This window comes from Falco rusticolus, chromosome 4 (assembly GCF_015220075.1).
Source record: "Falco rusticolus isolate bFalRus1 chromosome 4, bFalRus1.pri, whole genome shotgun sequence".
Taxonomy (NCBI): Eukaryota; Metazoa; Chordata; class Aves; order Falconiformes; family Falconidae; genus Falco; species Falco rusticolus.
Genome location: NC_051190.1, coordinates 98,724,713 through 98,746,970, shown reverse-complemented (window position 1 = coordinate 98,746,970; position 22,258 = coordinate 98,724,713). Strand labels below are relative to the sequence as shown.

At 43.8% G+C, this 22,258-nt stretch overlaps 3 protein-coding genes across 9 annotated transcripts in view; 2 read left to right on the top strand and 1 right to left on the bottom strand.

Annotated features, from left to right (window-relative positions):
• Positions 1-17,093, bottom strand: part of LOC119147057 (C-C chemokine receptor type 8-like) — a 49,049-nt gene extending 31,956 nt beyond the window's left edge. Inside the window, exons 1-2 of one of the 3 annotated variants that reach the window (XM_037385534.1) lie at positions 17,007-17,093; positions 15,511-15,644 (exon numbers count right to left, since the gene is read on the bottom strand). The gene's annotated coding sequence lies outside the window, so the exon portion shown is untranslated. Of the gene's footprint in view, positions 1-15,510; positions 15,645-15,801; positions 15,889-16,743; positions 16,831-17,006 lie in introns of those variants that run through there. The other 2 variants (XM_037385532.1, XM_037385535.1) reach the window with 2 other exon arrangements.
• XCR1 (X-C motif chemokine receptor 1) lies at positions 1,034-6,966 on the top strand. Its single transcript, XM_037385538.1, has one exon. The coding sequence runs from the start codon at positions 3,922-3,924 to the stop codon at positions 4,936-4,938; it is 1,017 nt and encodes a 338-aa protein (XP_037241435.1). The 5' UTR covers positions 1,034-3,921; the 3' UTR covers positions 4,939-6,966.
• FYCO1 (FYVE and coiled-coil domain autophagy adaptor 1) overlaps positions 16,007-22,258 on the top strand; it is a 52,953-nt gene continuing 46,701 nt past the window's right edge. The window contains exon 1 of one of the 5 annotated variants that reach the window (XM_037385522.1): positions 16,007-16,107. The gene's annotated coding sequence lies outside the window, so the exon portion shown is untranslated. Of the gene's footprint in view, positions 16,108-16,183; positions 16,569-16,943; positions 17,048-19,157; positions 19,358-22,258 lie in introns of those variants that run through there. The other 4 variants (XM_037385527.1, XM_037385526.1, XM_037385524.1 and 1 more) reach the window with 4 other exon arrangements.

The window sequence follows — 22,258 nt, the reverse complement described above, 5'->3', positions numbered from 1 at the left end:
AACAATATGTATCTCCAACTGACAGAGGACATCTAGCTGAATGTTCAAAGAAAAATAATCCTTTTTCCATGATGCTCCAAGGCAAAGAACAGCACTGCTAGAAAATGACAGGTTCTGGAAAAGCAGTTATTTCTGGCCAAAAGTCAAATGGATGTTGAACGTTGCTAAGTGCTCTTCACAAGGGCAAGGATGACTTTAAACTGTAGGTTCTGGTTTTCCTCTGTTCCTATTTGTCCTGACAACAGAAATTCAGGTAATTTCCATTCTTCAGCCAACTTCTGCTCTCACTTGTACCATTATATATATACTGAAGACAGTTGCATGATTCATATTTCATGTGTGACACTAACATGTTCTTAGCCTGTTCATTCAATCACATCCATTTTTCATCTCCTTTGCACATGTCTTAACTGAAAATCCATGCACAGCACTTCTTATTTATAGAGTAGAAAGAGGGGAGATAAAATACAATACATCAAAAATACAGGTTTTGATTCCAGGAGTTTTTTACTGAATTGGAAGCAAAAGGAGAAGATCCAAGTGCCTTAGCTTCCCACAAGGCACTCCTTACCATCACTGACCTGATGGAGGGCTTCCCAGCGGGTATAAACACAGCATCAAAGCACATACTTAGTCCTGATCCAGGAGGTCTGATGCTTTGTAGGCTGGAACCTCCATCTGCAATTACATGGAGCCAGCACCAGGCGACATGGCATAGCATGCTGCCTTGCATAGATTGGTTATAACTGAGCACGCAGTGCAAACCTCTGTTACCCTGAGAATGATAAGCCACCTCCGAGGGCAGGTCAGCAGTGAGATCCTTCATCGAGGTCTCATCTGCACTGGAAGCACAGTGCAGAGGTACCATGCGCCAGGCAGCCTGCAGTCAGTGTGAACAGTGGTGCAACAGCTGCACCCTGCAGCAAACAGGAGAGGAGGAGCCAGATTGCACAATTTCAGATTCTTCAGAGGGCAGGAGACAGGAGGAATGCTGAGGACACCATCCCGGGAAAGGTGCAATGGCTGAGGGAAGAAGAGCAACAGCTGAGGTGAGCAGAGGCATTACCATGTCTCCAAGAGAGAACTGGGGAGACAATGTGGCCTGGCGAGGACAAGGCACCTGGGAGTCAATGGGTGCTTGAAAACTGAGGAGCTGAATGTGGTGGTGGATGCTGCAGTGCACCTCAGCCTGCCCCAGGCTCCCTGCATGCCAAGGTGGGAGCTTTTGGCAGCGGCGACTACACCTTGCTGTGTAGCTTTGCACAGGCATGTCAGTGGCCCTCAAGTTCATCTGCCTGCTAACAGTGTCTTTTTCTGGCTGCTTAAATGCCCACTGTCTAGATTTATGGCTTTGGCAGGAACACCAAGGGGGAAATCCAAGACAGAAAAATGAACTTGTTTTGCGAACGGGAGCATTAGCCAAAAGGTAACTTGCAGGACTAAGAAGCAACCAAGAGCATGCTGCTCCACAGAAGCATTCTTCTACTTTCTCTGGATCCGCTGAGCACAAAATCAGAGGGAAGACACCTGGCCCCAGGCAACAATTCTGCTGGCTCCTGCCACAGTACAAGACAGAGCCTTCCGAGTCAGATGGGTAAGATGCATGCACACAAATATGTGGAGGTGGAAACAGCACAAGTTCCTGGCAGGGTTTCCTATCTCAGCTATGCACCTGCCTGATGTGACTGCCTGCATACTCAGCATCAGTGCTTGTAAGGATGATGGACACAGAAAAACAGAGACTGTTTGGACTGTAAAACAATTTATCACCTCTTATCACCTGACCTATGAAGAAAATAGGTGGGCTCACATCCTTTTTTAATTTGGCACTTAACCATCATCTGACATAATCTCAAAATATGTTTGCAAAATGGCGCTTTCTGCCTCACAAGTGTTGCTCAGCTCCTGACAGTGAGCAGGAGGGTAAGCAGCACTCTGCAGTGGATACCCAGGTCTCTAACCACTGGTTGCTCTTCTGCAGCGGTATGAAGGACAGACTGACATGGGGTGATGAGGGACAGGATGTGTGTCGGTCAGAATAGTTCCCAGGCAGAGGCAGGGATGGGGGCTGAGGTCTTTGTGAAAAGGTCCCTGTGTCAGGGGCCGGCAGCAGCAGTTGTGGCAGAGGTGAGGAGCAGCCCAACAGCAGCCCTGCTGGCTGTGGAGCTCCTGGCGGGTGGGCAGTCCTGCCTCGGGGCTTGCTGGCACTGGGTGGCCAGCATGGGAGGAGAGCATAAGTGGTGAAGACAGCAGTCAGCACTGTCACCTCATCCATGGAGAACCTTCACTCTTTGCAAAGAGGCTCCTCTGCTCCCTTAGGACAGCTACTAGGGAGGAGTCATACCTCCGGCCTGAGCTGAAACAGGACACGATGGTGGTCAAGACCCCAATCTAACCCATGTACTGCTTAAGTGTCATCTGTACCGTTAAGCAAAACCAGAGAGGATGACTGCCTCGGCAGCGATGTGGCCTGCATGACTGAAGATGGCAGCATGGTACAGTCAAACACAATTCCCAGTTAGGACTGTGACTGGTGATAAACGAGCCAGGGCCACTTGCTGTCACAATACCGAATCCCACTCATCCCTCACCTCCAAAACCACATCCCAATGGGTAGATGGTCCCCGGCCTGTGCTGCCTGTGCCATGCTTTGGTTGACCTGAACTACCTAATCCCGTGGATGGTATTAAATGCTGGCAGCCAGCAGCACTCCTGGGCACACTTTCTGCTTTCTGGGTGTAGACATAACCCTCCTGTTCTCCAAAGGCAGTGTGTCTTCCTGGCTGTAGCAGGCAGGTTCTGTCCTCATTAATTAAAAAAAAAAAAAAAAAAAAAAAAAAAGAAAAATGTCACCAGCACAGTTTTGGCCTCAGTCATGGAGTTCCTTTCTTGCAACTGTATTTCCAAAGAAATCAGTGGCAGGTCTCTTACTGGCTTCAGGCAAATCAGGATCCAAACATGGTGCTGCAGGTAAACCTTCATCCAAGACAACGTTAATTTCCACTTTGAACCACTGGTTGGAGCCATTACTGGTTTTTCTATACCTGTTTTCTAGCTTAATTTCATAAAGAAATGAGGCTACTGTGACCATGTATTTTCACTTGATTTAATGTCAGCTTCCAAGCCCTAGTAACTTTTGATACTGTTGGCCAATTTTAACGAACCATCCAGCTGGGATTAAATTCCTACCTGCAGGAAGGCAGGCAGGCAGAGAGCAGCACCCCCTGGAAAAGGGGTGTGTGATGTCAAACCCCCAAGCATCAGCAGGCCACAGAGAGGCACCGAGCGCCCAACATGACGATGCTTCCACCACAGCTTGGAGATTTTTTAGACACCAACCAGCCTCAAGACAAAAATCTGTAAGAAACACATTTTTTTCCATTCTTATTGCTTACACTTGTTGATACTGGTACTGCTCAGCTTTTTAAGTTTATGCAGAGCTGAACCTCAGTGACAAAGAATCATTTATATGGTAAAGTGTTTAGGAATTTGATACCATTCCAGAAAACTTTTAAAATAGTAGCAGTTTTGAAAGTCTTGGCACCCAAGATACTTACATTAAAAAAGAATGCACCTTCAACCTTCACGTACTATAAGCTTAATAATTAGCAGTTGTCACCAACCATATTGGTTTAGAAACATCTTAGTTTCTGTCTTCTTAAGTATGTAAGATCTTGACGTTGCTTTGAGAGTAAAGCTTTAGTATCTACCTGTTTATGCTTTAGTGTAAGAAGAAATGACTCCTTTCTCTCCCAAAACCAGGACAAATAAAGTAGTTTCAGTACTTCTTTTTGTCTCTTAAAACAGAAGTCTCCACAGCAGGAGTTTAGCTACTGGGTTGATTTCCACAAAAATTTTTGTTTGATTGTTGCAGTTCTTTGAAGTAGCTGCTGGAGAACCGCACGAGGTTTGCAAAGACAAATGGATGGAGAACATTATTCACCTGATTCAGACAATAACTACTCATATGAATACTCTTTTAATGAAAGCAACGTCTGTGAAATGGGTGACTATTTTGTATTTTACACCCATCTCACTACTGTCCTGTACACTCTGATATTTTTGCTCAGCCTGCTAGGAAACACTCTAGTGTTATGGATCCTATTCAAATATGAAAACCTTACATCTTTAACAAATGTCTTCATCATAAATCTCTGTGTCTCTGATCTAGTCTTCTCCTGCATGCTGCCTTTCTGGGCAGTGGACCAGTCCTTTGGATGGATCTTTGGTGAGTTCCTTTGCAAAGCAGTGAATGCTATCTTCTCCATCAGCTACTACAGTGGTGTTTTCTTTTTGACTCTTATGACTATCCTGCGGTACCGGTCCGTAGTGAACCCACTTTCAACTTTGAGACCCCAGACGCAGCGCTGCGGTTTTCTGGTGAGCTTGGTTGGTTGGACTGGTAGCATATTAATCGTGGTTCCTGAGATAATTCACACCACGGTGCAAGAAAACTTGGACGGGATCAAGATCTGTGATTATGCTGACTGGAAATGGAAGAAGATGGACATTTATCAGAGAAATGTACTCTTCCTGTTTTCTTTTGGGGTTATTGTATTCTGTTACTTTAAAATATTGATAATCCTGCTCAGAGCAAGATCTCGCAGAAAGCACAGAACTGTGAAACTCATCCTTGTTATTGTGGTGGCTTTTTTCCTGAGCTGGGCACCTTACAACATCCTCAGCTTTCTGCTTACTTTTCCAGCACCTACCTGTCAGTATGCAAGAGACTCGAACCTTGCCTTTCACATCAGCCGTAAAATTGCTTTCTCTCACTGCTGCCTCAACCCTCTGTTCTATGTATTTGTTGGAGTCAAGTTCAAGAGTCATTTGCTACGTTTATGCAGTCAGTATTTACCCTGGGGCAATGGTCAAGTCTCCAGCCCCAGGATCTCCTTTCAAGGCAGATTCCACTGTGAAGATGCGTCCAGCTACTGAAGTGAGACTTAACTATCAGCACTAATCCTGGATGAACTTTCAGATTTTAAATGCCATGGATAGCCTCTAGTTCTTAGAGGCACTTCCCTGAGAAAGATACACAAATTTACTCTTTGCAAACATGCTATGTATGGAAAATAATTTAAAAAATGTATTTGCAGTGGGATGGAAGCTGAGAATACTGAGAAATTATGTCATTGGCCTGTAAGTCTCATCTTCACGATTTTTTGCACAGTGAGATGGATTTTCTCTCATTTATAGTTTCTTCTTAAAAGCAGTAAGAGTATTTCTTTTTCCTTTGGAAGCTAAACCACCAGGTTTTAACATCAATGTTATTACATGTTGCTTTCTGGCCTGACTTAAAATGCTTGGATTGTATATAGCAATAGACACATATGTATTTCTGTAGCTTTTAATGCTTTACAGTGTTTATCAGTGCTGAACTCATTGGTTTTCTCTTTTTGGGGCTCTCAGGATTAACTGGCCTGACAATAGCTACAAGACCTGAGTCTCTGAAGTTCTCGGTGCATATGTTCTTTTATCTGTTGGTAGATAATGATATATGTAAAACTAGCCTAGTGTAAATGTAGTCTTTTGGGTCTGAAATGAAAATTTGGGAGAGCCCTAGAAGGAATGCAAGCTGTTAAGCAGATACTTCACTAGGACATTATTTTTCCTCCTGTTACTGCTCCTGCCACAAGCACCTTCCAGTCTCTAAATATCCCTTCAGGTGGTTGCAGTGGATCAGCAGCCCATCTACTGAGCAGCACAGGAGCATATTTGCCTGTAAATGCTCTCTCCCTCCTTTTCTCCCTTTGCCACGGTGCTGAGAAGAATTAAAGTTTCTAAAAAAGTTACGGCACAAGAACAAAATGTTTTTTTAATATCAGGATAAAACTAAAATTCATGTTTGGCCTTTTAAAATTGGTTTTAGGAAGCCAGAGCAGCAGGGTTTAGCCTATATACTTCAATGCTTGCTGCTTCACAACTTTTCACATATTGTGCTTAAAACCTGATCATCAAAACTAGCCATGCATTTGGTTTTGATGTTCTTCACATCTCTCTAAATACCAGATACACTCATATCTTTGATGTGTGTGAGTGTCTGATCTAACCAGCTGCCTGGCCACATGGAAATCTTCCATTTCATGCATGCATCTCATCTCCATGGGCAGATGGGAAGTAAAATGGAAACATCTGCACGAAGCTAGCTTTGGAAATGTTGCTAAGAGGACTAGTTCTGTTAAGTGCATAGGTGTTTTTACACGACTACTAAAACATGATTTCCAACTAAAAGCAAGCTGAGGGAACTGAATTCAACAGCATGCATTTTTGCAACAAAACCATTAACATTCTGATTATACCAATCAAACCCTGTGGCTTTTTTTCTCACAGAAACTGATACCCTTCTTGATAGCTCGGTGGTTTTGTGTTTGGTTTTTTTTTTCTTCAGGCAGTGTAACATGTAGTGTGTACTCCCGTATAGATGAATAACAAAGCTTCAAGAAACCAGAATATATTACTTCATAGCCTTTGTATAGAAAGCCAAGGTAGCTTTGCAGTGGCACCAATCAATGGCTTGGCAAGGTTCTAAGCAACATTTTGGCTTTTGGGGCAGCCATCTTAAAATGTCTCTGTGTTGTTTTCGTGCTATTTCATTTGATCTCCAAAGATCAGTTGGAGCAGACAACAGATTCTTCTCAGCTGCTGTACAGTTTATATAAAGCAGAAACTCAGACATGCCCATAGTACAATATCCTATTTCTGATCGTATCCAGAAGCAGGAAAAGCGTAAGAATGGGGCAAAATGTACGACACATATCCAAATAGTCTTCCTAGAGCTTGCACATAGTTTCTAGTTTGTGCTTCAGTTTAGCTGCCAGAATAAGGTAATCATATCTTGTCCCTTATCATCAGATGCACCTTTCTGAACAAGTCAGTGCTGGTCTCCCATTACTACAGTTATTGCCTAAAACTTAAAAAATGAAAAAGATTACTCATTAATCCCACAAGGAACTCACCTGTGTTCAGACAAACCATGGAAAGGCAGAAGTTGTCATTTGTCTGGTTGTGGTAGAGACCAGCCTTTGGCTCTTGTCTCCTGATAAGAGACATTTGAAATTAACATGGTTGCTTCTATGTTCTTCAAGAGACTTTGGACTGGGGACTCAATACTGTCAATTACGAACAGACAACCTACTGAAGGACAAATTAGTCCAAATTCTGTTCTGGTAAGCCAGAACTACTTCACAGGCAACAGCAAAGCTCTACAAGAAGAAAATGCTGTGATGGTGAGTCAAGGTCTCATGCACCTGCATCATTTCAACAAACCGTCATTCAAGTCATTGTCCTAGAGCTACACTATCCTGAAATCTTTACTGTCAATACATTTCAGATTTAGATATCTAAAAAAGGTAAAGAAGTATAACGGAAGCATGAGACAATGAAATGATTCTTCTCTGCCCAGTTTTTAACAAGTTATTTAAACCTGTTTGTAGCTTAAGCATATTTTGTTACAGTATATCTGAGCATGTAAAGGGAATGCTTACTATTACCCAATTGTACTGCTGCCTACTATAACCAAGGTAACTCAGAATGTGGACGCTTCCCCTTCTGATATACTGAAGTGGTACTAATAAACATTCAGAAATTCAGTGGAATACTACACTGTGACTATTGTTCTCCACCTTTGATAAGCACCTATTAAAGTTAAAGTATATTCAATTAAAGAAGCAATTGTGAATTTTCATCGATTAGTTTGGAAGAGATTTTTGAAGGTCATCTCCTCCACCCTGCTCACAGCAGTTCTGTCTTTCCAGTTAGATAAAGTTGCTCAGGGCCTTGTCTGGTCAAACTCTGAAACAAGAACAGGGACTGACTGCATAACTCCTCTGAGTCCCTGTTCCAATGCTTAACAACTCTCATGGTGGATTTTTTTCTTTCTACATGAACAAATCTCTCTTGCTGCAACCTGATGATGCTACCTTTTCCTTGCCTTGGTTATGTCCTCACATTATATAATGGAAAAGAACCATTATATCTCCCCTAAGCCTTGTTTTTCCCTGGGGCTAAACAAACCCCAGCCAATCTAGTCTCCTCCTATGTCATGTACTCCAACTCCTTTACCATCTTGGTGGTCCCCCACTGGGCTCACTTCAGTCAATCAGTCTCTCTCTTGTACTGGCCCCCCTGAAACTGGATATGGTACTGCAGATGTGACCACATGAACATCAGGTAGAGGGGATAAAGGTTTCCCTCAACCTGATGGCAATGCAAGCCCATATGCAGCTAGTCTTCACTGCTGCAAGGGCACATGAGTGAGTCGTGCGGAACTTGTTGTCCACTCAGACTCCTAGACCTTTTCCAGAAAGCTGACTTCCAGCCAGGCCCATGCTCTTGCAGGGGGTTAGGCAATCCCAGTTGCAGGACTTTGCGTTTGTCCTTGCTGAATTTCCAGGGGTCCTGTCAGCTCATGCTTTAAGCTTGCTGCCATCTCCTTGTACGGCAGCCCTACAACTCAGTGTATATCAGCTGCTCCCTCTTATCTGGTTTTCATCCATAAACTTGCTGAAGCTGCACCCTGTCCCATCATCCAGGTTGATAATGAAGATGTTAAACAGTATCATCAGCCTCAGTATTGACACCCCAAAGCGCGCCACTCATAACCAGCCACTCATCAAGACTTGAAACTGTTGACCACTACCCTTTGAGCCTGATGGTTCAGTCAGTTTTTCATTCACTTTGTAGTCCACCCATCCAGTCTGTATCTCCCCAGTCTGGCTACAAGGATGCTGTGGGGGACTTTGTAAAAAGGTCAAGGTAAATGGCATGCACAGCTTTCTCTTCATCTCCAGAACCAGTTGTCTCATTGTAGAAGACAGTCTTCTCAGTAAATCTGTGTTGGCTGTTCCCAAATATTTTTGTCTTGCATCTGTCTGGTAATGACTTCCAGGAGGGTTTGCTCCACCATCTTCCAGGGCACAGGGGTGAGACTGACCAGCCTATAGTTCCCTGGATTGTCTTTGCCTTTTTCGAAAACGGGCATGACCTTTGCCATTTTCAAATTATCAGGGACCTCCCCTGATCACCATGGCCTTCAGAGGCAATAGATAGCACCTTGCAATGATATTGGGCAATGTGCTCAGCACCATCACATGTACCCTGAGCAGTCCCACAGACAGCTTTATGTCCAGTCTATTTAAGTAGTCCCAAAGTACTTCTCCTCTGCCATGGGTAGTACCCCCCTCTCCAAACTCTGCTACTGGGCACAGAGATCTCTAAGGCACTTGGAGTTTTATCTATTGTCAAGACGAAATACATTGGTGTAGCCATCTTTGTTTATACACATATGTTAATAAATATCTATATTGCTAAAACCACAAGGTATGCCCAGGGCAGGTCTGGGGGTGGGCAGCCTGTGCATCTCTTTCCTGCTGGGAGCTCCAGATGCTTGGAAAATACATACTGCTCTAGGTAAAACAATGCTCAGGGGACCTTGAATCTTTAATTTCAATCAATCAATCAACTATTATGTGGTCTGAGCAAATGCAGAACTGAAAGAAAGAAGTTCATGAAGTGAAAAAGGAGAAATTCATTGCTTTTGGAAACCACACTGTATTTGGAGGAGGGGAGCAATGTCAGATTGAGTGGTCGCAGTACTACAACTGTTGTACAGTGCCAGGGGTACCTGTATGCAGGATGGCACCTTTAATCCTGTTAGCAAGTTACAATTAAATGGACATGCTCTTGCTGCTCTGATTAAGTCCACATTAAGTACCACCCAGTGGGATGAACAATATCTTCTCCCACAAGCAGCTTAGCTGGATTGAGCCCTTCTCCCTATCTGTCTTTTCAGCAGGTCAACACAAAACTGAGCATCACTGCCATAGCCTGTCAGAGCTCCTACCTTCTGTGCGTACATGGGAGCCTATAGCAGTCAATAATCTGCCAATAGGAGAAATCTTCACTGGTAAGGGGTAAGGCAGGTAACCAAATTAATCCTTTCCACCACTAATGTAAACTGTCTTAAATAAAATAAGCAAACTTAAAATCCACACATTTAAGAAAGATCTCTGTTCCTACTAAAATCAACGATAATTTTGCTTCTGTTCACAATCAGAGGAAGAATCAGACTCATAAATAGGTGCAATGCACTGGGCAAAGCACCGCGTGCGCTGCTTATCGCCAGAAGTATTTTTATTAGGAGTCAGGATACCTCCATCTATAACTCAATATTTTGAAAATACCACCAGTGTTATTAAAATCATAAACCAAATTCTATTTTATCTTCTCCTTATAGTTACTCAGCAGTTTAAAATGCTCTTGCTCATCCAGTGTTTAAATAGGAATGCCATGTGTTAAATGGAGAGGTTTGGTTGATATTTGCTTTATTGATTAGATGCCTATGTGTTCTTCAGGAAGCAATATTAAAGGAAGCACAAAAATTAGAAAGGAAAATAATGTGAGAATTAGCCGTCAGTGAAAATGAGAATGGACATTAAGAAGTACCAGTAAAGACAACCTATGAAGACCAGTTGTATATGATCATAAAGGAGGGACAAACACAAGTGCTTCACTTACTGGCATAAAGCTGCTCTCGAGATGAACTGACTAGCTCCTGAGCATACTGAATGTTGAAAGTGAGCCTCAAGTCTGTTTTTTCACATAAAGAACCCTATCCACATTTAAAACACAAAGAACACTGAAACCATCTCACAGCAATCACCCATGGGGAAGGGCTGCCACTAGCAGTCTTTCTCTGCTTCTCACTTTCTTCATGTAAGAATGTTGGAGCAGTCAAAGATTACAGAACCCAGTAAGGCTGGCCTTGCAGGAAAGAACTTGTGGTTTGTAAACACAATTATTATTCAGTTTTTACTTTGCAAAGCCTTGTGTCTGGGATGGAATAGCTATACAGGCTGGGGAGGTCAGCTGCCTGGGAAGGAGCTCTGCAGAAAAGGATTTAGGGGTCTTTGAACATAAGCCAGCAAGCACACTAACAGTAAAGGTGGCCAACCACAGCCTGGGCTGTTTTATCAAGAGTGTAGCCTGCAGGTCCAGAGAAGTGATCCTTCCCCACTATTTGGCTACTTGTGAAGCTGCATCTGGAGCAGGTGTCTAGTTTTGAGCTCCCCAGTACGTGCAAGTCATAGATGTGGTGGAGGGAATCCAGCAGAGGCCTTCCAGCTAGTCAGGGGCTGGAGAACATGATGGATGGTGAGAGGCTGAGGGAGCTGGGTTCATGTGGTCTTGAGAAGAGAAGGCTGAGGGGAGAGCAGACTGTGTCTGCAACTACCTGACTGGAGGATACAGAGAAGATGGAGACAGACTCTTCCTGGAGGTGCACAGCAATGGACACAAGCTGGAACATGAAATATTTCTATTAGGCAATAAGCACTTATTTTTTCACAAGGGTAGTCAAACACTGGAACAGGGACTCAGAGAGATGGCTCAAGACTCTATTGGACCTTGAGCAACCTCATCTGATTTGACCTGCTTTGAGCAGGGGTTTGGAGTAGAGACTTCCAGAGATCCCTTCAAATCTATACTACTCTGATTTTTATGAGCTGTTGCTGGAGCAACATTAAACCAAGTAAATGGTGCCAAAAGTTTGGTTTTAGTGCAGAATTCAGCCTGAATAACACAGTCCTCTAAGAGAACTGAACACAAAAATCAAAACTGAAAAGCTAGGTTTTGATGTCCAAAGCCTTCACTGACCTGTGCAATGAACACATAACAGAAGTGATTACTAGTTGAGATCATGCCTGCTAAAAAATTGGCGTTACTTAAAAAGTTCTCATTTTGCTATTGTATGTAGGTGTAGAAACGTCAAGGAATACATTTCCTGGGAAGATTCATTCATGGAGATGTAAACCAGAAATCCCTGCCACACAGAGAACCAGCATGTTTTATTGCAAAGGTTCAATAGGTACCATATGCAAGGGAAAGGTTTGTTAGGGAGCCAGCCCCTTATGACAGATCACGGGCATTTTCAGATAGAAGTTTTAGGCTCTATAGATGTTCAATGTATAAATATTTCCAGTTTTAAATCAGAAAAGCAGTGTAAAACAGAAGATCCTGGCTGGAGTGAAGCAAAGAACCAAGAATGACAAAGAAAAGTGCAAGGAATGGAGTACTCTCTCCATATTCAGGAACTGCCAAGATACCAAATCCAAAATATTTCCGAGTTTGTTTCATTCCTCCAAACAATGCTGCTTTCTGAGGTCAAGTTCTGTTTCCTGATGGTGATACCCTTCCAGCCATCTTAACCAGATCTTAATCACCTAAGCCTTAGTATGCTCTTTACCCACGTGCCACATGTCTATATATACATGAAAGACTGGTTCATTTAAACTGCACAGTCCAGAGTCTGTGTCCTGGCTCTCCTACATCATTGCTGGTTCAGCTGAACCAGCACTGAACGAGCTCAAAATCTTGGTACCTACTTTGTGCACACAGGAGTGAAATGCAGCCAGTTCTGAGCAGTGATAGCTCCTAACCCCAATGTGCTCAGTGGAAGTCAGTCTCAGAAGCTGACCTGACATTAGAAGAATATTCTTCCAAGCCCTTCAGCCACCTTGTCTAAAATGCCCAGTTTGCTTCTACAGGTTTTCCAGAGCTTTGCTGGTTCTTTTTACGTTGCCAGCTTCCAGCTTTATACCTATTGACAATTATTTGTCTACCTATTCAAAACCGAATGCAAACAAATGCAAAAAGTGCTTCCAAAGCTTTCTCCCTGCAGTCACAGAAGGTCTCTGATGATGAACAGCAGCCTGTTGTTCAGTCTAGCTACAATGGTATGTTAATCCACTGAGGGTGACCAGGGAAACTGGGAGTTTGCTGCTCTCATAAAATACCTCAAGTGCCTAGTGGAAGCAAACCCCTCCCCAGTTATTATATAACATCAATTAACCTTTTAAAAAAATAGAAGGAAATACATAGCACATGTAACGATGTCAGGCAGACAGAAAGAATGCATCCTATGGACACATACTCAGAGACCAAATATTCATAGAATCTGATAGCCACAGGAGACATTTTTTCTGGGTCTGGTTGGGGTTTTTTTGATAGATCCCAGTTATTTAAGAGGGTTTAGCAAAGTCCTGCTGTAGTCAATGAGGCACCAAAGTGTTGTCAGCATGAGTTGATTAATAACAGTGTGTAATTTTACTTCACAACGGTCACAGGGTGAGAGTCAGAGACTCAGACAGACTTGAGCCAGTAGTTAGTTTTTTGAGTTCTAATTAGTACATTTAGTATGTAAAATAATAAATAAGTACAGATGGATTGGTGGTCAATACTATTTAGTACACTTAAAGTTAGTATGGGATACAAAGACAATTGCATAAGCTTACTATAGATACCTTAAATGTTACACGCTTGCAAAAAATGCCACTTACTAACCCATCAATACCTGGTGTCAGGTAAGAGATTCCTCAGCCTCAAGGGGTAACCTTGAGAGGCGTCCCTACTCAAGGCGACATCGCTGCTGGGCAGCCAGCTGCTATGGAGGGAGAACTCAATGGACCCTGATGGCTGCAGGTATTTATAGTGTAAAGTGGTCAATTTGTAGTCAGATTTTCTGCTGTTAATGCAGTGTTGGCCACCTATCAGCCCAGTCTCCAGCCAAACCTTTTTTTTGTGGTTCAGTGCTAGGTTCTCACTGACAGCCTCACACAATAAGATGAACTTTGGTTAGGCCTACTTGCTGAGCATCTGCATGGACCAAAATTCAGTTAGTTCAAACAGGTGGAGTGCATCTGTCACAAAGACAAGCTAGACAGTGTGAATGTAAACTGGCTTGCCTGAATGGTGGAAACTCTTCCCACATAAAAAGAGAGTACACTTATCCATCACAATTAAAACTAAAGGATTCTGTATTTATTTGCAAACTTATTTGCAAAGTATAGAAATGGCTCCTACTGCCACGAATATGCAAAAAAATCTCAACCAAAACCCAAACCAACCCACATTCAAATTGTATTTTCAGAATCACTCTAAAAGGACTGCAGCTAGCATTAGATTTAACTTCTGATGTCATGAGTGGATTTTAGCCCTTAAATATTTATCTTGGCCTACATTTTAGCCATATGGAACAGAACCTAAAGAATACAGCATGATCCTTTAATGATCCTTAATACATATTAAATAGAAATTGATTGAGTTGGCTACCTCTACAGAATATATTTCCCATTGCAAAGGTAACATTCCATCAACTAGTGAAAAGATTTTTCCCAACAAAGGCTTTCCTTTTGCTGGGATGACTGACATTGCCTTTCCTGGGCTAGTAAAATTGACTGTAATCCCCATCCAGCTTATCATAGTTTATGAGTAAGTTAATAAATTTTATCAGGATAAAAATAAAGAAAAGCAACACAAATGGAGCAGATAAAGCAGTTTCTTCAAGGCAGCTTCCAAAAAGCAAAAATCTTGAACTTTTTTTTGTTGTTAAGAAATGAGAAAATATAGAAAATTTAAGGAAGTGTGAGTCAGCTACGGACCTAGTTGGAAACAGCATGTTTTTCCCTGAAGAAATTAATGTCTGCGTAAACAGGCAATAATTCAGTAATTAACATCAATAATTATATATTTCTGAAAGTAGCTTGTCACTACTTAATTAAAAGGAGGAACAATCCATTTTACTTGGTTACGTGAAAAGTAAAATTGCACAAAGACTTTCTAAAAATATGTGAAAAATAATCCATTGCAGTGAAATTATCTGGGATTTGATTTCTCATTATTTGCAACTGCTGACTCTGAGGTTACTTTTGGAAAATACCCAGTTGTCGACAGATCAATGGAAAGCAAACATTTGTTTTCAGCAGGTGCTCCTGGGCCTGTACTCCATGATGCAGCAGTGTGCCAAGAGAAGTCACCCTGAAGGTTGCTTCCAAACTGTGTAAGACATCCTATTGCGTTTCACAAGCTATGTGCCCACAACATGTTTAGCCCTATAACCTGCATTTCTGAGGACAATAAAATGCTTTTGAGCTATTCAAACCCATACATTAGATGAAGACTAATCACCAAAACTCAAGGTCACTTAGTCATCTTTAAATTGAGGACAAAAAAAATGAGGATGATGGCGTGACTACATACCCCATGTATTTCCTCAAGTCTTGAAAATATGATGATTTGAACCTATGGCGGCCTAAGCTGAAGTTTATGACGCTAACACAGTCACAAGCATTGTGGAAAGAATTGATGACAAACTGTTTGGTCACAAGTGTTATTTAAAATCATTTGTTTACCAAAGCAATGCAGAAAAAAGCAAAGGAACTTAGCTTCCAAGCACTTCCAAGTGGAAAACCAGCATAGCCTTATTCAGATGCTGTGAAAGAAATGCCCTTGCAGAGAATCATATGCATTATCGAAGGGTTAAATTTTGAAAAGGAAAAGTGGAAACAGCTTGCTTGTAGAAGGAACCTGGTGCTGGGAGACGGTGTGGGAGTGCTGGGAACCCTGTGCCCCACTTACCCGCCCACACCCTGCCTTAAGAAGCGACTTCTTGTTCCAGTTTCACACCCGCTTTCTCCCAGTCTCTTACTGTACGTGGCCTTTATTAATCCTTACCTACGTCTTTCACTGTGGGAAGATTTTCCTTTCGTCAACTGGCAAGGACAGAAAGGGGAAATCTGCTGTGTACTGGATTTATCACTCCTGACTTTCACATTCACTTCAGCTGTCTGTGCAGAGAGCTTGATGAACTAATGCACAAACAACAACCAAAAAAAATAACACAAAAAAAAAGGAAAAAGAAAAAACCGCCATGCTTAATTGCCCTAAAAGCAACAAGTCAGTACTATATCAAAAAGTTACACCTCTTGACGGGTGACCTTGCCTGAGAGTACCAGAAACACTCACCCCTGAGAGAAAACTGCCCCAATCCTGCAGCTGCAGGGGGAAGCAGCGATTTTTCCCCCAGAGCCATTTTCACCCCCTTTATTTTCGCCAGGGTGCCATCCCCCGCCACCCCACCCCACCCCGCGCCCTGCTGAGGGGACTGCCGCGGCCTGGCCCGACCAGGCGCCCATAGCGCGGCACCAGGCCACCGCCGGGGGGGGAGGCACCTCCAGCGGCCTCACGGGAGTTGTAGTCGGCAGGGAGCGGCCGGCGGTGCCGGAGCCTCACCCCTGGCCGTCTCTCCGCGACATGGCGGCGGCCGCGCAGGTAACGTGCTACACCTCCCTCACACCCCGCTGAGGGAGCGCGGAGGGCGGCGGGGCCGGCGGGGGAGCGGCGGCGGCGGCTGTGGGAGGTAGCGGGGGAAGTAACTTCAGCGGCTTCCACTTGTTGCCGCTCGGAGCTGGGCTGCGAGGGGAGGAGCCCCGGCGGGCACGGAGAGGGGGAGAGCTGCGCCGCGGCCCCCTCAGCGCCGGGGCGGCTGTGGGGGGAGTCCGGCTCGGCCCTGTGGCGGGCTGAGCGCCGGCCTGGCGGGGCTGCCTCCGCCCGCGGCGGGGTGACCGGCGCCGCACACGCAGGCCCTGGGTGGCGGCCGATGTCCGCCTCCGTGCCGGCCTCGAAGGAGCCCTCCCTCCTGAGGGGCTCGCCCTCCCTCCTGGCCAGCGCCGAGGCGGACATAGTCCGCCATCCTGGTCCAGCCACCTTAGGGGTGTCATCGTTTCCAGCCGGTGAGCGGTGACGTTAGGCCGACATAAGCGCTGCCTTCTCTTGCCCCCGCTGCCCCCCACCCCTGAACGGACCCTCCGGGACCTCCCCAGCGGTGGCGGCAGCTGCAGGAGCAGCAGTCACCCGGGGCCCTGCTAGAAACCGAATACCCGCCCGTGCCCGTGCCTGTGCCCTCACCCTCTACAAAGTGCTGACGGGCAAATATTTCAGCGGCCCTAATCCCGCTTGCCCTTATGTCGGCAAATCTGCGGCGATGGACAGGGGGAGTGTTGCTGGCACCCGGGGCGGCTGGGTCTGTCTCCAGAACAGATGCCGGGTTCGCAGCCGGCCCTCCTCCAGTTTACGTTGATCCCGGTAATCCAGTGCGAGCACGGGGAAAAAAAAGAAGAAAAAAAAAAAAAAAAAAAGGCAAGGCTTTAGTTGAAATGGTCGTCGGTCACCTTTAGGCTCTGGATTTCCTTTGGGCAGAGGTCCTGCGGTGGTGAGTCGGGCTGTGGAGGGGCTGTGTCATGTTGTTTTGGAACCTGATGAATCGGTGGCTGCTGCCTGTTCAGCAGCTCGGGGCCCTGGTGTTTTCTGCCCGGGTCACTGCACCCAGCTTCTGCTGATTTTTGCCTGTGCAAATGTTTGCTTGGCGTATGGGGTTGGTCAGCTGTAGGTGTCAAGCTCCCGGTTCAGCCTCTCACTTGAAACAGAGTTTATTTTCCAGTATAAACAAGCAGGGAGAGTACCAGGCCTTTCTTTGCCTCTTTAATGCTGTGTTTGTCACAGTGTTTGATTTTATCCATCTCTGACTGCACTGCCGATGGAGGCAAGCTGGGATTAAACTCAGGGTAAAACATGGACTCTGTCTTGTCAGCACTTGTTTTCGGTTCTGATGTCATGTTGCAGGACATGCAGCAGAGGAGAGAAACTGCCTTGCAGTAGTGTGGTTTATGTTTTCCAGATATTGTTAAGTACAAGGCAATTTCCTGAAGTCTTCCAATGAGCCTCGTGGGAGTGCTTGAATTTAAAAAATGTTCCAGATGTTCCAGTGTTTCCAAACATTCACATTTAGGAGACTGCAGTGCAGTTAAAAAGTTCTATCTAAGATACTGTGGTAGAAAACAAGTGATAGTCAGTTTTTCTTTTCTTGTAGTATATATATTTGATGGTGTTTGTTGTGAACATGGTTTCACTTCTTCTGAAGAGCCAGTTAGTTAGTTATGGACTCTGATTTTCATGAATAAAGGAGCCTCTTGTGTACACCATCTGATAGCACAAAGGGTATATTGTATGTGCAGTCTCTCTCTCCACTGCTAGAGGGTTACATAAAAGGAACAGGAATTTGTACTAACATCCTGGAGGCCAGGGTCCTCTAAAACTTGGTCAGTGGGGGATCAAGATCTAGAGGAATAACTAGGGAGAGAAAACTATTCAAAAGTGAAGAAAATTATGTGTAAAATTGCAGAAATTATCTGGTGGACTCAAGGAAAAGTAGTGCTGAAAATTGTTTTAAACGCAGATTGCTATTTGTTTTTCTTAGTGGATCAAATTTAAAAATTAACAGTTGCCTATTTGTCAAATAAACACTGAACCCTTCTAGTATTCTTTAGATGTTGTTGAGATTATTAAACTGAAGGGAAGTACAAAGATCCCTAAGTGGTTTTATTGTTGCACATTATTATTTTTATTTGCTTGTATTACTGTCATTTTATTTCTGTTGCCTTTTGCCGATGCAAGGAAAATTTTTAGCAGCATGTATCTAGTCTAGTTCATGTTTTCATGCAGTAATTTCAATTTGTTCAGGGAGTGATGGCTGTTTGTGTCCAGAAATTCTACAGTAGTAGTAATGTTAAATACTTTGCCCAAGTGTATTCAGAAGAAGGCGTTACAATTTGTAATGCTGGTGGAAGGAGCAGAACCTTTTAAGTAGAATGTCTCAAACTTGGTGCTTGAAATAGTGCTGGGAAACTTGCTTGCACAGAGCCTTGACTAGTATACCCCTCCCTTTGGTTTTTGTCCATCACAGTGTTCTGTGGTTGCTGATGGTATAGTGATCTGAGCGAAGATAATTGTAAACAGTTAAGCTTTGCATCTGTCCACCATGACATTTCATTTACTGCTGGGAAGAAGGATGGGCACAGGAAAGGTCTTGCTACTGCTACAAGCCAACGTAGGTTTTGAAAGTGAACAAGTCGGATCAGGGTATCCCTGAATAACTGGGCTCATGCCATGCCTGTATCGTCTGTGAGCCTGTCTGTTCCCAGCTGGCTCGGTGGTCCAGTCTCATACAGGCCTCTCTTCCAAAGGCTTCTAAATGAGATTTGTAACTCTGAAGTTTCCCCATCCCCTCAAAATGGTGACCTTCACTGGAAAACCCATGAGACAGAAACCCAAGACGGACAGGAAATACTCTGCACTTCCTGCTACAGAGGAAAGGAAATAAGAATTTTTGCCATTGGCTCTGGGGTAGCATGATTCACTAGGTGGCCTGTCAGTTTGGGTTGTCTCAGTGTGGTTTTTGCTTAGTGTGCTCGCCTTACCTCCCATTTGATCTACGTGTGCGTGACCAAGACCTGTAATTTCAGTGTCGTTTGTTGCTAGTTCAGTGGGAACTACATAGAGGCTGGGAATTGCCCTTGGGAGCTACTGCTGCTATTGGCTGGATGGAGGACAGATGGAGCGCTGCAGATGGGCAAGTCTCAACACCCACCTACTAAACTTCCCAAAACCATTAATTGGAGGCAGCCTTTTCAAGTACTTCTGAAACCTTGGCTTGGAGGGACAGTGTGGAACGGTAGATACAGAGGTAAAAAAAAAATCCTGCTAAGGAAAGCTCCCTTTCGGAGTTAGGATATAACGATTGTTGCTTTTAACAGTCTCTCAGAGGTGGCTGAGATGCTTTAGTCAGGCCAAGCTTACTGAGGAAGTTAAGAAGGCTCAGAGACCAACTTGGGAAACCAAACAACATGAGATTTTTTGAAGACTAAGCCTGTTAAATGAGCGAGTTGAGAGTCATGAGTCACCAACACTCCTTTGCAGCTAGAAGTCCTCTGTTTTTTATATTTCTGTACGTATCGATATGATGCTCCTCAGAGTAGCATCTGAGCATCAGGTACCTGGCTTCAAGAATGTGTAAGAAATTTAAATAGTTGAGTGAGTTATGGAGAAGGAAGAGCAGGTTTTGTGGCAGGGAGGGTACGTATGGACATGGGGAGAATGGCTTGGAAGAATGAGAGTGTGAAGGGGAAAAAAACTTTTCACTTTTGAATGAAACCTATCTTTTCAATTCACCATACAGTCACTGAGGCAGCAGGGGGTACCTTTTCCCAGGAGGAGTGAAATAGGGTGGGAGCAGCTGAGGAAAAGTAAGTCTCTGGGAGAGTTATGGTTAGGTTTGCTCATAGGTATTAGTAAACACAGTGTAGCATTCCTGACATGGGGTGAGGTCAGGCATGTCCTAAGGAAAAAGGGCAGATGAGTTTGTTAAAAGTGATACTAGTACAATTCTGTGCAATTCCTGTTATCAGAGAGGCACTATTCTCCTTTTGAACTGACCGCTTCCTCAAACAGGCAGCTTCTCTCATCATGAGGCAGGGATGAGACAGGGTTGTCTCTGAGAGATACGTACAAGTTCATCCCTTTGCAGAGAGCGGTCACTTGAGTTCATGTTGTGCAACAGTTATTGATACGAGGAGTATCAGAGACAAAGCACTGTATTCTCCAAGTCAGGCAACTGTATCCCTGGTCTAACACATCTGTCCTTTTTGTCAAAGTTCAGTGTAATGTTTCAAGGGGCTTTAAGTCAGGTCTTAGAGGAGGTCCAATTCAGTAGGTGCAGCATTAAAAAAAGTTGTTAGAGTTGCCAGCTTTCCCCACTCAGGGTTATAAATTAACTCTATCTCACAGATTTCGTATCGTGCCACTAGTATACTCATATCTGTTGCTTAGTTTTGATCTTTTTCTAAGAACAGTTTGCAAATACAAGGAATGGGGGTGAGGGGGAATGCAGGCCAGTTGTCCATAGAACAGGGAGTTTACACAAAGATTACACAAAACTTTCCTGGTTCTTTTGTGTCAGCCTCTCCTGTCAGGTTAGGGGTGCAAGCAGGATTCTGTGAGTGTCATTAGTCTGCGTACTTATACTGTAATATGTAAATATCCCTAAAGTGCAAGGACCTCCCCGCAAAAGGGCTTCAACTGTAAGGAGCCCCGAACTATAAACATGATACTTTTCTGCTAGGCATTTGTAAAATATGTGAATGTTTTTATGCCCTTCATTTAGTTACTGTCTTCTGCTATGCTATGACACCCTAAATTTGCTTTTCTGGACACATATCTTCTGCAAGATATGTTTAATTACTGAATGTTTGTATGCTCAAACACTTCAAAACAAGGTTTATGTGTGTGAGCATGTGGGAAACCCAGCATAGGTTTACTGCATGATCTCCTGTTTGAGGCACTAACAGATACAACAAATATTCCTCCAAAAACATACTTTTGTAATGGAAATGTGAAGGTTTGTTGGTGTAGAAAACAAAGGAGGAAAATTAGCAACAAAATTTCACTTCTCAGAATGGAACCAAGCTTTAAAACTCCAAATGAAAACCTTATCTGACGTTCATGCTGTGCCTGCCTTTTGGTTTTAATTGTTCTTTTTAATGTAGCCCAGTGTGCATTTTTGTCAGTCACGTATCTTTATATGCAGTGTTGAAGCACAAGGGGTTGAGTTGCCTAGTAAAAGCATGTGTGTGTGCATGACAGAAGAGTCACTGTCTTTTTCTGCAGTTCAGACCCTTATTTCCAGAGAACAGTTCTTTAGCTTTATGGATGTGCAGCTTTATGTACCACGGTACAAAATGAGAAAAGCTAGCAGCACAGCTGCAGTAAATTCCACTGGAGCTTGTTTCCTGCAATGACAAAGTACGAAGTACTTTTTCCAGAAAAGTACTGGAATGAAATTATTTAACTAAATCAGTGGTGTTACAGTCCTGAGAGGTAGAGGCTTCCTTTTCCCGTTTCTTCCCTCATCTTTACCGTGAGGTTTGCATTCAATATTCTTTTGTCAGTGTTATCTTGTGGCCAGGTAGGTTGCCTTTTCCACTTTCCTAAAGTTTGCCTTGCAGTTATCTGACAGTATCTGCTTTTGTGAGATAAATGATGTTTACATTACACAAGGGACTAACAAGTCAGTATCCTCACTTGCCTGTTCTGTTTTGCAGAGTGTTAGCACAGGTATAGAATTGTGGGCACCAAATCATTACAGGTCTTGTGATACCAGTGAGGCCCATGTGATGAAGTGCCCTTGTTTGGAATGGGTAGACCAGAATAGTTATGTTAATGCGAAATATTTCTGTAAGCAGTAGAAAGTAGTGGAACTTGGTTTCCAGTGAAATTGTCTTGCAGATCTGATTTACTTTTTCACTGAATTACACCAAGTCTGCAGTGTGAGCTCTGCTGTTACTATACACTGAAAATGCACTTCGGTGGGGAGTGGGTTCTCTGGTATCAGCCTGTAATGGAGGTTGCTCATTGCAGCCTTTCTATGAAGAGGAATTCTGCTCATCGTCTTCCTCCCAGCTTCCTGTTCTGATTACACATGGAGGAGTGTAATATTTTGAAGACCTCTACCTTCTGTCAAGGTTGGCCAAAATTGACCAATGAATTAAAAAAAAAGTAGTTGCTGGAGATCCAGACATGCTTACAGTAA